Source organism: Nanorana parkeri, unplaced genomic scaffold, assembly GCF_000935625.1.
Source record: "Nanorana parkeri isolate BGI_ZX_2015 unplaced genomic scaffold, ASM93562v1 scaffold18, whole genome shotgun sequence".
Taxonomy (NCBI): Eukaryota; Metazoa; Chordata; class Amphibia; order Anura; family Dicroglossidae; genus Nanorana; species Nanorana parkeri.
Window position 1 is genome coordinate 4,076,501 of NW_017306286.1, and position 14,706 is coordinate 4,091,206.

Here is a 14,706-nt window from a genome sequence, read left to right on the forward strand (position 1 = left end):
CTAGAAGACACTGATTGTGCTGGTAATATTGTACACAGCTTGTGTTATAGCTCTGTCACATTTAATTTAAGATAAAGCGTATGGCTGTATGGATGCCTCCGAGCCATGTCACAAACTGTGCAATAGTAAACAGCAGAAAGAAACAGCAATATTCTTATTGGTGTCTGCATCAGTTGTAATCTGACATAAAACACTAAATGATGAATTGGATCCAACCTTTCCAAGCAAAGGCAGAGCCAAGTCCACTGTGAGTGCCAAAGATATTATGCTTCATTGAATTCAGTTCTATATTAGTAGCAATTTTTAGGATTACATATGTTGCTTCATAGATATAGGTGAGTAAGGAGCAACAATACAAAAACTCCCCAGAACTCAATACACCTAGTCAGCACAAAACGTCTAATTTAACATTTAAAGGGTTATTCACTAAGCTGCCGAAGGCACATGAGTGAATAACCGAGCCGAAGTGAACTGAGTTGAACGGCTTTCGGCTATTCACTTCAGCTCTCTACGGCTGATTTCAGCCATGCATCGGCGAAAATCAGCCGTACATCGGCTGCCTTCAGTCAGACGAACATGCTCTATCGTTCAACTCAGCGCAGAAGCCGTTCGACTCAGTCGATCCAACATCTGAACCTCTGGCAGCAAGTACACCTCACTCGTGGCTGTTCGCCCCTATTCTCATTCGCCTTGGTTATTCTGCTCACTACCTCCGAGGTATTCAGCAGAATAGAACAAATGTAAACAAAAGAAAAAAGTAAAAAAAAATAATAATTAAATAAATGTGAAAGAAAGTTAAGAAAATCATTACAAAAAATTTAAAGAAAAAAAACATACAGCTTGCGGTCCCCTTCCCACACCATACCAGACCTTTAGGTCTGGTAGGAATGTTAGAAAAAAAATGCATGGGGTTCCCCCCAAAAGTCATACCAGGTCCTTACTAGGTCTAGTAGGAATTTTAAGCAGGAACCCCACCCCCATAAATGGGGGGAAATTACCTTGGCACTGGGAGGGTGCTTTTCCAGGGTCCCCCCCGGAAAAGCACCTAGTCCCCATGCCGATGGGGACAAAAGCCTCTACTCCACAAGCCCCACAAAGACCTTTGACAATTCCCTTATTAATAAAACAAAATCCCCAAAATTGGTCAAACAACGTAATCCAGGGTCAATCACAATGTCCAGCGTTGTCAACGACGACGATGACTTGTCAAAATTGGAAAAAAAAACCTCAACGCATGCCGACCCGTCTGCACAAGACAAACTCCCGCCATTCTGACAGATGTCGGCAAAGTATAAACAATTGGGTAGAACTGGTGGGTGACATCACTGTTATCTCTGCTTAACTGTTTACATTTGGCTAGCACCTGCCAGAGTCTCCCCGCAGGTCCCGGACAAATTAAAACAACCAGTTGTTGTCATTTAATGACAGCCCAGTGTCCTCAAATAACCTGAGGACACTGGTCTGTCATTGAAGGACAACAACTGGGTGGAGCCAGTGTGACATCATGACCGGCTCCGCCCAGTTGATGTCATGTAATGACAGCCCAGTGTCTTCGATGATGCTGGGCTGTCATTGAATGACAACAACTTGGCAGAGCCAGCCATGACATCATGGCTGGCTCCATCCAGTTGTCAGTTGCTGGGAAAATGGTATGTTCGCAGACCATTCTCCCCACTACGGCTTAGCCGAGATGAAGCATATGCGTTTGGCTCGGCTGAGCCACTTGGCTGCCTTCAGCTGCTGTAGGGGCTATTGTGAATAGCCCCTACAGCAGCCCGCTCCGGTGGTCGAAGTGAGCAGAAGGATCAGCCGAAGCTACGGCTAGATTGTTTGGCTCTTTAATGAATACCCCTCATAGTTTTTAAATCAGAGATTTTTGTTGCATAGATTTGCAAATGCATGTGAAGCAATACTGCAACCTCAAGCCACCTTTGCAAAATGTGATCTCTTATGTGATGATTACACTTCCTGTCTCACCCTACATAGAGGTTATCCAGCTTTTTGGGTTGTAATCTAAGCATCAGCAGACAGAGTGATCACTACTCAGGTAGGTTAACTGAGTCGTTATCTGTTTATACAAACTAACTGCAATACATGTTTTAACAGAACTACACCCCATTCAAAGGATCCGCTGTTACATTTCTGTCATCAATTGTTGCCATGCCCAGACAGACAGAGTTTACACTAATTTATCTTCTTCACAGAGACAAAGTTCTTAATTTCTAGTTAGAGCATTCAGAGATTTGGTTTAACCATTTTTAAATATCCTTTTACTGAAAAGAAAAATATAGGTGTGTTTGTTGTCTAACTACTTGATGTCTTCGTCTACATTAGTGCAACAACTTTTTATGAAAGTAACTCCATTATAGCAGGAATTATGACATATGCATACATATGCAGTTTGGCTCTTGGAGTTCAATTTTAGTTCAAAAACCCTAGCCTCATAGATGTGTATTACCGAGCGGCATACCAGACTCTTTAAGAGAGCGTCATTTATGATTGGCTCTCTTTAGAAGTGTTTTGTAGACTCTGCTACTGGAAGTTTATGGTGCCCTGCATTTCTTATAGTTATGCTACTGTAGGATTGCTCCTTGTCAAATGTGTCTTAAACTGGCTTAAAGTGTATTTCCACTTTTGCAGTAATTTGAGAAAACCCCTCTATATGTTTGTTTTGTGCTCCCTTTCACACAGCATAATGAAAAATAATTAAAAGAATATTATTTAACCTTTTAGATGTTTTATTGCAGCAGACAACATGGCTGAATTCAGGGTTTTTTTTCTGAGCACTTTAACAGTGACCAGTCATTATAGAAAAACTACGGACTAACATTTGGGGATGTATTTCTCTCATTCAGTTTATTAACATACAATGAAGAGGCCAGGGTTGTAATCATTTAACACTTTGTTAGGACAGGCAGTGTTAAAAATCTATTCTACACATTATAATGAACAAATCTCTCACTCCTCACAACCCCTCCTAACATTAATAAGATGGAGAAGCAAGTAGATGTTAACCCTTAAGAAGCCAAGAAACCCTTACACAAGTAAAACCAATTTTAACTGCAAGAGTAATTTTCTAAATATTTGTTTTAGCTTATGCTATGTGAATGGGAACATGTTACAAACATATAATAGTTGTTATCCCTATTTGGCTACAAAAGTGGAAATACACTGTAAGCATGGCTACTTAAGCATAAACATGATATTTAAATCTGACAGTTTTTGTTATTGACTTGCAAATGTTGTGGAAAATAAAGGTGGTATGGTGTCCGGTACTACTCTCAATCTCTCCAAACCTCACGATTGTTCCACCTTACTGTATATTATCTTAGCTCCCATGCTGGAACATATACACTGAGTGGCCAGATTATTATGACCACCCCATCAGTGCTTCGTTGGGCCACGAGATGACTCCACGAGATGACTTTGTTGGGCTGCCTTGTGACTCCACGAGATGTTGAAATGTGATGCGAGGAATCTGACACTGCACTGTTGCCCTTCTGTTGTCTTGTACCAGTCCTGCCACTCTGACGGCCACAATTTGCACGTTCAGACCCAGATTTTCGGCTGACAGTCCAGTCTTTAAACACTTTAACAACAGCTGCTCTTGAACATTTAACAAATTGTACTGTTTTGCTGATACTCGCTCCATGGCTCCGAGCGCCAACAATCATGGCTCCGAGCGCCAATTCTTTCCAATATAGCCTCCAATTCAGAGGAAATGTAAATTTATATGGTAAAACAGTAGGATAGACATATGAAAAATAGAGAGAAGAAAATGATTTATGAAAATGTGTTCACAACAAGAAAAGTAAATCAAATACTGTACACACCCAAAAAAATCTTGTTTATTATTTCCATGTCAAATTAGGAAATTCAAGTATTTATTGCTTGTTATAGCAACAGACCTATTTTACTTTGCTCTAGTTTTCATAAAATTCCTTTGAAAAGCAACCCTCAAGTGCCCCTGAAGCTAAGTACACAGATACTGGATTCAAATGTACAGTACATCCTGCATTTATGTGGGAATAATTGCATTTGCCCTCTCATTTAACCTTTTCCCATTATTGGGTTGTGGTGGTTTCATGCAAGTGAGCTATTGACTTAATTTAGGTCTGCAAAAATCCTACACTGTAATCCACATTCAGAATTAAGTGTGTAACAAAGGACCACTTGTCTTTGCTAAGTACTCAGGTATATCTATCCATTTGGCCAGTATGCTTTTTTACTGGGGAGGGCTCCCTTTTTGTACATACATAAATAAACCACAAGCCATCTATTAATATGTCCATCTCTTCAGACAGCATCCTCTTTGGCATGGCAATATGGTATCCAGATTCTGTATATGGCATACATTTAAATGGGTGTCTCATCATCATGGTATCATTACTGTACTCACTTATAAGAATTTGTATAGACCTTGAGAAAGTACATGTGTAGATATTTAGTGTGGATATTACCTTTTTGTAATCAGATCTGTGACCTGCGTTTTAATATAGTAATGGGTCTATGGCATTTATATGCACTTCATTCTTCAAAGCGTCACTTGTTACTTTTTCTATTAATTATCTATAGGGAACAGAGTACAATTGAAAATAAATGTTCCTTTGCATAAATGTATGTATATTAGAGTTACCTTACTTGCTTTTCTCTTTAAAAAGCTGTTGTTCTTTGTATTTTGATAGGCCATTATTTCCAATAAAAAACATAGATGCACATAAAGAACCTTTCTGTACTTTGAAGATAAAGACTGCAAAAATATATATTTTAATACTGCTAAAACAATACTCTTTTCATGTTTTCCAGACACAGTGACGTGAACTATGAGGATGCCAGCAGGCCAAGTTCATCTTTAAGTTCAGGGTTAAAAGTACATGTAAACAACATCTCAGCTTCTGAAAATGAAAATATAACAACTGCATTGGTGGCCAACAAAGAGAACATAACACCGACACTTGGAAGAAGACGATCTTCTTCAGCAGAAGATACATTTTCACGTTCTTCATCTGCTCTTTCTGAGTTCTTAGAAGAAGTGAGGAAAAAAAGGGCAGCTGAAAAAGATCAGGCTTCCTTAGTTATAGAAGAAACATCTTCGCTACCTATATACCGCACAACTGGTGCTTCCTCTCTCCGAAGATGTACACGCCTAAATGATGATGAGGAGGAAGATTTCTCAGTTGCTTTAGGGAATCTTGGGGATGGCAAACCTGCATCAGGTCAAGGATTAACACGTTCAGCAAGTCTTAGATGCTTGCCCTCTGAAAAGTCTGACCCAACGCTATCCCCTGCAGTTAAACGTATGGCAAGATTTGGCTCTTATGAATCTCTCCAACAACCTACAGTTTTAGGGAGAGATAGTGCTACTTCTTTAAAGCTAAGACCTCTGAGAAAATGTCTTGAAACAGCAGTGGAAGAGGCTGCAGAAAACGACTTTGGAAATCAACCTCTTGTTTTCCAGAACAAGAGGTTTTCACGACTGGCAGATGATAAAAATGATGAAAGCTTATCAAACTGGAAAGTACCCAGTCTCAACTATGAAAGAAAATTGCCAGATGACAGCGATGACATTCTGCCTGCTCTGAGAAAGTCACAATCAACGTTAAGTTTATCTAGATATTCTAGGGATAGGAGAGAAGGTCAGCGATCACTCAGTGTCCATTTTGGAGATTTACCTACAGATGAGCCAAGCCTTTCCACAGGTGTATTAAAAAGTGCTTTAAAGAAAAGCTCTAGCATTAGTGAAGATCTAGGAAATCTTTCCGATTCTTCTTCGTCATCTGGATCTGTTTTTTCTTGCAAGAGTGCAGATAGTATCAAAAGTCAGCCACGTGCTCAAAGACTTGAAGGAGAAGGCATTTCTGGGAAGTTAGTAACATTGGAAATGTCACAAGAAAATAAAAGACCTGAAGCAGAAGGCAAAGAAGATGATGTGAATAGCATTATGATGAAATATCTTCGCAAAAATGATGAAGAACAAGGTAAATAGTACAAAGCCAAAAACCTTGATAAGTCATTTGTAAAACTTAATGTACCTTATAGTGAATCTCTGCCACTGGACATGTACTATAATTGTAATTCATGAACGTGATCGAGAGGCATGTTGGAAAACACCATACAGAGGTACTAATTGGGAGTTTGCCTTGCTGCAGATGTTCCCAGGCATCACTGTAGCTTACATTCTGGGCAACTACAAATCCCAAAGCCTAGAGTTACAGTGGCAATAAAAACTCTTTTTTTATTGCCACTATATCTCTGCAAATGTTTTCCTACAAGACAAGTTCCCTTTAGAAAATGTTCCAATATGGCACCAGCAACACTTCAAAAAAACTGTATAGGCTAATGGAACAAGTGCTCTAATAATGATTACAAAATATATGATTCCATTGCTCTGCCTTAAGTTTTTAAATATGCCAGAGTAGTTTTACATTTAATATGTATTGTTTTTTTGGTATTATCCTGTAATACCATTTTACTTGTCCATGAGTTACATGGTTTCTGCTGTATTTTATGTACATATAGAAGCTGGGTTGGAGTATCTGTAGAAAGTAATTTTTCTAGGCCACAACTGTGCTTTTACACTGAACAATAAGCATGTCATAACTCCCTAATAACTGCAGGAGGTTAGTGTCTATTGCTTATGAAGCTACCTATTAAGACCACCAAGCTTGGATTGTAATTTTACAACCAAAGTGTTAAAAGGGCAGATTTTTATAGCAAGATCTGAAAATTACCTTTCTGTGAAGCAATGAAAGTGCCAGCCTAACATAAATACTTTCTGTCAGCATAGTGAATGGAGAGCCGGTGAGCTTCTGATCCCGGTACAACATATATCAAGACTGGTGACTTCCTCAGATACCGAGGAAATTAAATGGAAGTATAATGTGATGTCTACACAACTTTACTGATATTAGCTACGAAAAAATTTAGGAGAAATACTTGTTTCTATTACAAAACCATTCTGTGTCACACCTGACTGATATTTTCCATTCCTTGTCCATCTCATTAAATTGGTTCATTATCTGAAGCTGGCTGACAAAAGCCATGCTACATGCCTCATTAGCCAACACTGAGCTCAGCTACTAGACACAGGCTTGTGGGCACCTAAATACTAGCGTTTTAATTTCTTTTAAAAAGATGCAGAACTCATATCAATCTAAAAGCATATACAGTGTGAATGCTATATTCTAGAGCATGCAGCTATATCTCATTTTATCCTGCTATAAAGAGACACCAGGCTTCTGGTGTAATGGGAACATTTTGCTCAATATTGTCAGGCTAGCTCTGTGCAGTGTGCTACTTTGGTAGTCCTGGTTGTAGCAGAACTTCCACTACTGCAGTCATAACAGGAACAAAGACAAAGGATTGTAAACTGAGGATAGGTAGCAGGGTGCTTTTAGCTTCCTTGGATGAGCCCTCAGCACAGTAAATGGGCAGAGCAGTCTCCAGAAATGTCTAGCACCTACGTAAGGTTTATTTACAAGTGATAGCCTGTAGTGACCTGGAGGTCAGCAGTGAGAAATCAATGAGAGCTGTAAAGGACCAAGGAGATTGACAACCCCGGCAGGCTGCTAAGTACAATTTCTCAGGATTGGAGTAGTGTTCAGCAATACAGGCTTTTCTTACAGTCCTTCACTATATGTCCATCTTATAACAATTTGTGATTGATTTAGATATGAGCAATTGTAAATACGCGATTCATCATTTATTAAAATTTGGAACAAAGCAACACATACAGTATGAATTTAAATTATCAGATACAATCTATTGAAAATTAATCACTTAATAACCTGTATTATAAACCATTGTCTGACATGGATGCAGATATTTGATTTAAATCAGAAACAATAAAATTCCACCATGGTTGATTGATTTGCCACAATCTATTAAAAGTTCACAAAATCAATCAAATAGAGAGTCTCTAGTTTGATTCTTTTTACGATCCAATTCAGTCATTTTATTTGCATGATCAATTGAATGATTATATTGATATGGGTGTAGCCACCATAAGACTACCACAACCACCGGAAGACCATGCTGCTGTGCGATTTCGCTGAAGAGCTAACATGGTTGTCGTCCTGTTAAAGGAAGTGGAAAAATAAAGGATCTTAAGGCAGGATCAACAGGTGATAAAACAATGTTATAGGAGGGATAAAAAAAAACTGCAATTGCTGTGTTAATGCTAGTGACAGACTACATCATAAATGTCATTTTTAATTTTGCCCATAGTTGCATGATAATCAGGCCACTTGGATGACAGACCTAGCACACCTGTAGTTCCTGAGCCAAATAAGGAAGGAACATCCAGGCTGGACTTAAAGTGCATAATAGTATTTCTAAAATAAACACTTTTGAAACATTACACATAGGTCTTACACCGTTTATATTATAGTATAGTTATGCAAATGTTTTTGTGTGCATTCACACTAAAACACTATTTAGCACTTTTTAGTATGTTTAAAAGGTTCTGAGCGCTATTATTCTTCTGGACTTAAAGTGCACCTGTGCCCAGATTGACTATATACATATTCTCAACAGAGGTAAAAGAGATTTAAAACAAGCCCTCACCTCTGTAGCTGTTTGTTCTCAAAGATCCTCAAGATCACAACAAAGACTGTGAAGTCGTGTTTCAGCTAGTTTCCAGCCACTTAGAAACACCTGCTGGTTGTTTACATTGGAGAGCTGGTAGGCTAGCAAAATTCCATTCTCTTAGAAAAAAGTGTTTACGATTTTACTGCTTGTGTTGTGAATTTTGATAATTCATTTCTCCATAATATTTATAGATACAGAGAGAAATGAGGGCTTGTACTTTTAATGCCTTTTCAGAATATGTAATACTTTAGTGTGCATGATCTAGATTTCTCTCTGCCACAGTGTACATGATTCCATTACCTGTTACAACTCAATTTAGCAAACATCTGTAGTAGAAGACCACAAAAATGCTACCTGCTATCATGTTTGAAACATGATGAAATTCTGTATTTTCTTTCTATGTGCATATCTCAGCTGGAGATTGTACCCTCAATGCTATAAATGCTGTTAGCATGGGGAATGCCATATCCTGTTGCCAGCCCAGCTGTTGGGTTTTGAAGCCCCAATTGCTCTGTCCTTGTCTGAAGATCAATTATTCACTGACAGCTGATCCCAATTAAAATGTCTTTCTTTGCCCTTATTTACACTACTATACATTTTGTATATCCAAATCAGTCAGTAGAAAGACATTGTTTGCTTAATATAGGTTAAGATAATTTTTTTCATATCATATTCATCTTGTTAATGTCTTAATTTGGCTTTACTATTGTTATTTATAGCTTGACCCATAATTAGATTTTCCTCCTTGTTTTCGTTACATATTTCCTATTGCAAATGGTAAGTCCATCCAAAATGGATTTCTCAGTTTTGGGTTGAGGCATATTCCTAAACCACTTGGGGACCCGAGGCTGTCTCCTCTGTCAGACCCCAATTCTACATCCACTATAGCTGTAGCATTACTAGTTTGACTTTAAAGTGAACAGTGATATCCATTGCTGCCTGTGAATTTCTTTAAGTAATATATTAACCACCTCCCGGCCGGCCGTTGTAAAAAAATGGCCGGCTGGGAGCTCCCTGGATCTGAGCGGGCGTTTTTAAACGTCCTCTCAGCCATGCTCACTCGCGCGAGCCACGTGGCGTGTGGGAGAGTGCCTACATTTAAAAGCAGGTTGTCACGCAGGTTGCGGGCTCCGTTGTGCCCGGGACCAGCATACTGCCTTTCTGACAGGGGATCAGAGGGAGGTCGGTACACAATCTCCCTCCGGTCCCCTCTCCAGTGTCAGAATACGGAAGTGATGTATATTACATCACTTCCGCATTCTCGTGTCACTCTCCAGCTTCAGACACTGGAAAGAAGCTGATGGAGCATATCTCTGCTTCATCAGCTTCTTCAGGGGGGTCCTAGGTGACATTAGGGGTCTTGGAGAACCCTGATGTCTCCATAAAGAGGACCTGTCACATCTTTTGCTATCACATAGGGGGGTTTCTTAGCCCCCTCTGTGATAGCAATAAAATGAAGTGAAAAAACATAGGAAAAACAATGAAAGTTTTCCCCCCAAAAAAATTTAAGTTACACATGAAAAAGAATAAAAAGAATAAAACTTTTTTTAAAGTCCCCACCCATACATACACGCGTCTGGTGCGCATAAGTGCCAAAACAACTATTTCGCCCATTACGCCGCACATGTTACATATCGCTGTGAACGTCGCAGTGAGAGTAATAATTCTAGGGCCATTAATCACTGATAACACTTAACTGATGAGGGGTAAAAGCTTATGGTCAATTTTGGGTATGGTAGTTTATTTTGATTTCAAGGGTGCACGCAATTTTAAAGCTTGACACGTTTGGTGTCTATTTACCCGACGTGACACCGTCTTTTATATTTCACAAAAAAAATGGGTAATAATAATTGTTTCCTAACATAATGGAAAAACACCTTTTTTTTTTCCAAAATGTTCATGAATTTTTCCTTAATATAGTAAAAAAATAAAAACCTCCAGTGGTGATTAAATACAACCAAAAGAAAGCTCTATCTGTCACCAAAAAATTGTATAAAATTCATTTTAGTATAGCGTTGCTTGACAGAATAAATGTCAGTCAAAGTACCGCAGCGCTGAATGCTGAACAATGGCGTGGACAGGAAGGGGGTGTAAACACCTGGTCAGTAAGTGGTTAAGTTCTGTGTAAAGGTATAAATTTGGCATGGTTCCACATAGCCCAAGCTGGCCAATTCAATTGCCAAGAGGCTGCATTTATGTTGTTCTGTAGTATGCTGAAAACCCCTATGTAAACTTTTGTTGATAAATAAAAGTGGGCAGGAGCCCTTTTGGAGTGGAATGAGTGCTTAATAACGATACATTAGAAGCTAAAGGGGTTAATGTGCAGGATAAGGGAGGTTAAGGGGTTCATACATACACGAGAGCAGAGACAGAATGCAGATACAATAGTCAGGAGAAGAAGGGAGTGAAAGGATAAAGTTATTTGAAACTAATTTTTTTGCTGCTGCTGCAGCTTGTTTTCTATAGTAATTAATGAATGGATGACGTATCCATTCATGACTTTCTTTACTCTTCTCTGCCTCTGATGTGAGAGGAAGGGGAGGGCTCAGCAATATAAACATTCCAGTGTAATTGCTGTAATAACCATTCACAGTGACCAAAGGGCACAGAGCTGGTCCGATCGGCTCTGTGCCTAAAGCCACTACTCTCCTCTGTCTAATGACAGCGATAGGAGAGGCTTCTGCAGCTGCAACTGCGGCACAGAGGTAGCCATGTGAGAATGTCCAGGTGTACAATGCTGTGTGATTGCTGTGATAACCAGTCACAGGGCACAGAGCTGGTGCAAGTCACTGTGTGCCTAAAGCCGCTGCTCTCTGCTGTCTAATGACAGTGGGACCAAATGCTTCTGCAGCTGTGACTGTGCGCACACAGGCAGCCATGGGAAGACATACAAGCACAGCCTTGCAGAACAATGGGGCCTTGCACTAGCCCTAAGTGTAAAATGGCCAGTCTGCAGGTGGTTAAATACAGCTCTGGGAGGTCTATAAATGAGCTTTCTTAGTAGAAGACAGCTATGAGCATATTTATAAAGCAGTTAATCTTGCATTCACCAAACATTCACTGCAGGTACAGTAAATCTTAAGCCACTTTATATCTGGCAATGTCAATAAAAAAATTGAGTATTCAGATTCAGATGGACTCACTCTAAGACATTAAAAATGATTTCTATTTTCAGCCTCATATACTGTTTGTTACAGTCTTGACGGATATGTCTGAATTGCTAAATAACATTGCCTTCAATTTGGAGAGGCATGCCTATCACAAATACTCTCTGGCATTGCAAGAGTGAAGACAAAGATGGAACAATTTCATGCATGTTTAAGATCATTAAATTGCTCTAACATGACGAATAAACAGACTTTCATCTAAATTTGCTGTGACCAAATTACAGTAGTAATTAAAGCCACACTAAGTCTTATCTTCATTCTGCAGCAAATTCTTGGTGCAGCCATTACAATTTTAAGTTTCCAAGATTAAGGGTCGTGTATGACTTCTGTGACTTCAACTGCAGGGATGGCAGAATTGTTCCATTATAGTTTATTATACATCCGCAGCATGGGTGGAAGAAATGCTGTTGTCTTACATCATCAAAGTGTGCTATGATCATTCAGCAAAGTCGGAGCACCAGGCATGAAGAGACAGATGTAGAATAGTTGTTCCCCCTAGATCGTCTCTCTTTGAAAATGAAATCTATTGCTTATGCCTTTGCAGGCATAAGAAACAACATGCAGGAACAGCATTCTTCAGTTCCCTGCACCTCTCCCCTGTTATGGAGTTTTAATGATGCAGCTAGAGGTGTGCCTATGTAACCTGATGTGAATGTGCAACTATGTGAAGTGCTGCGTAAATTGTCGGCGCTATATAAATACCTGAAATAAATAAACCTAAATGAAACCTTCAACAGAGTAAGACTCCCTTATAAAGGTAGAGGCATGTGCGTGCACCTATGAGCTAAAATGCAAAGATCTCATAACTGTGAACCTTACATTGTTCCTTAGATCCTACAACAATTATGTAGTACGAGGGCTTACCTAATTGGATACATATTGAACAGCTTGATACATGGCCTGTTGGGTTTCAAAGTTTTGTTAAAAGGAGACTGTATAGAGAATGTACAAAAGAATTGTAATGTAGGTGACCAACTTCAGAGGTTTACAAAAGCAGTGTGTGATTGAACCCACCAGTATCAAGCCAACGTTGAAGATTATATTTAGAGGCACTCTCTCTTGAAATTGGTTTGACACCTAAAATTGTACGTATGAATGAGGTGGTAGCTAGGCTATACAGAATGGCTACAGAGCAGAGCATTGCAGTAGAAAATGAGGGAAGTAATAAGTACAGTACATATTTCACCATAACATTCATCTGTTTTCTTTCAGGTCACACCAAGTGAAGGCTCTTGGGCCTGGTCGATGAAGGACTCACTTTGGCTGTCTGTATTCTATTGTCGAAGGCTTGCACTATGTATTTGCCAAAAGCACAAGATTGTAAAGATGATTTAATGGCTGAAAATTAAAGATGTTGCTCTGTAATTTGTTTGCTTTCTAAAAATAAAGCTGTAGGTTTCTCAACTTGACAGTGTGCTTATTATAATGCCTTGAATGGCATTTGTACACACACATAATATATTTCCATGAAAGAAGAACTCCAGGATGTATTAAACTTAACCCGTGCAATGGGGTTACCCTGCACTGCAAGGGCTAACTGCTTATTTTGGTCTAGGGGTGAAAATAAAGAAGATATACTCCTTGGTCCCACCTGGCTGCTAGACTGGCCCTCACAGCCTCTTCTCCCCGGGCTCCAGCAGTCTAAGGACCTGTGACATCATCATGTCTAATGCAGGTTCATTAGATCTGAGGATGCCAAGGAACATTCCACCGCCAGAGTGGAGAGGGAGAGAGGTGAGTGGTCACTGCAACAGAACCAAGGATCAGGAGAGTATATCTTATTTATTTTAGACCCTAGACCAAAATGAGCAGTTAACCCTTGCAGTGCTGGGTAGTCCCACTGCATGGGTTAATTTGAATAAATCCTAGAGTTCTTTAAAACACAGACCACATTTATGATGTAATATAAGTAATATCTCAGGTATGTAAAGACAAACTAAAACACTGGAAGTCAATGTTTCTCATTATCCTCAGCCCATGAACCAGCATTCTTCAGAATCCCTGGGTCACATCAGTGCTAACTGTTACCTGTCATTGTAAATCTATTGCTGCAGTGCATTCTATATGTAGCACATATACAGTACATATAGAATGCACTGCAGCAGTAGATTTACAATTATCCTCTGCTAATATGAAGGGGTTAAATGAGTGCATAATTGTAAATCTATTGCTGCAGTGCATACTATACAGTATGTACTGTATATGTGCTACATATAGAATGCACTGCAGCAGTAGATTTACAATTCTGACCTGCTAACATGAATGGGTTAAATGATCCATTATTATTAAATGTTTATTAAATTTTTCAAAACATACATTACATGACAAAAGACATGGAGACATTAGCCATTACAAACATAACAATTATGTCAGTAACAGCATGGGGATATGGGGTTGGGGAGGTGGATGGTACAGGGGGGGGGGATGGTACATGTTGGGGATCAGGGCGTCCCCTGGTCTGGGTGTTGTTTATACCACATTCTTTCATCATATTGACATATCAGTTATGAGACAGGTAAACAAATATACACCTCTTGATTGGGGTAACATGGGAGATACATCTTGTTGTTAGTTTTGGCAATGCAGAGTAGTTTAGTTTAGTTTGGGGGACAGTGCTCTCAGCCAGATGGTACCGTAGATTTAGTGGACATAAGGGTAATGTATGTCTCAGACATCACCGGCCATATACCGGCCTGCTGCCGGTATACTGATTACTCGCCGGAGATGTCCCGCAAACGCAGGAACGGACCCTGGCCACGAAAAGCCACGGACTTCTTCCGGCGGTCTCAGCCTCGGGCCACGCAAGATGGCGGCGGCGCTGTTCCTCCATCCCTGTCTCCCTCTCAGGGCTCTGAGAGGTCGGAAGGATACCAGTACCGCAAGCGGGGTCCGAGGCCAAACGACTGACAACAGCCGAATGAGCCGTTCCGCTCCCATCTTAGCCCTTGAG

The 14,706-nt window shown here is 39.8% G+C and overlaps 1 protein-coding gene across 1 annotated transcript in view; it reads left to right on the top strand.

Moving 5' to 3' along the window:
• The window catches only part of MYO18B (myosin XVIIIB), a 427,031-nt gene extending 413,940 nt beyond the window's left edge, over positions 1–13,091 (top strand). The window contains exons 42-43 of the mRNA XM_018560492.1: positions 4,807–5,978; positions 12,969–13,091. Of these exons, the coding sequence (XP_018415994.1) occupies positions 4,807–5,978; positions 12,969–12,982 (1,186 nt within the window). The 3' untranslated portion in view covers positions 12,983–13,091. The remainder of the gene's footprint in view (positions 1–4,806; positions 5,979–12,968) is intronic.
• The last annotated feature ends 1,615 nt before the right edge of the window (positions 13,092–14,706 follow it).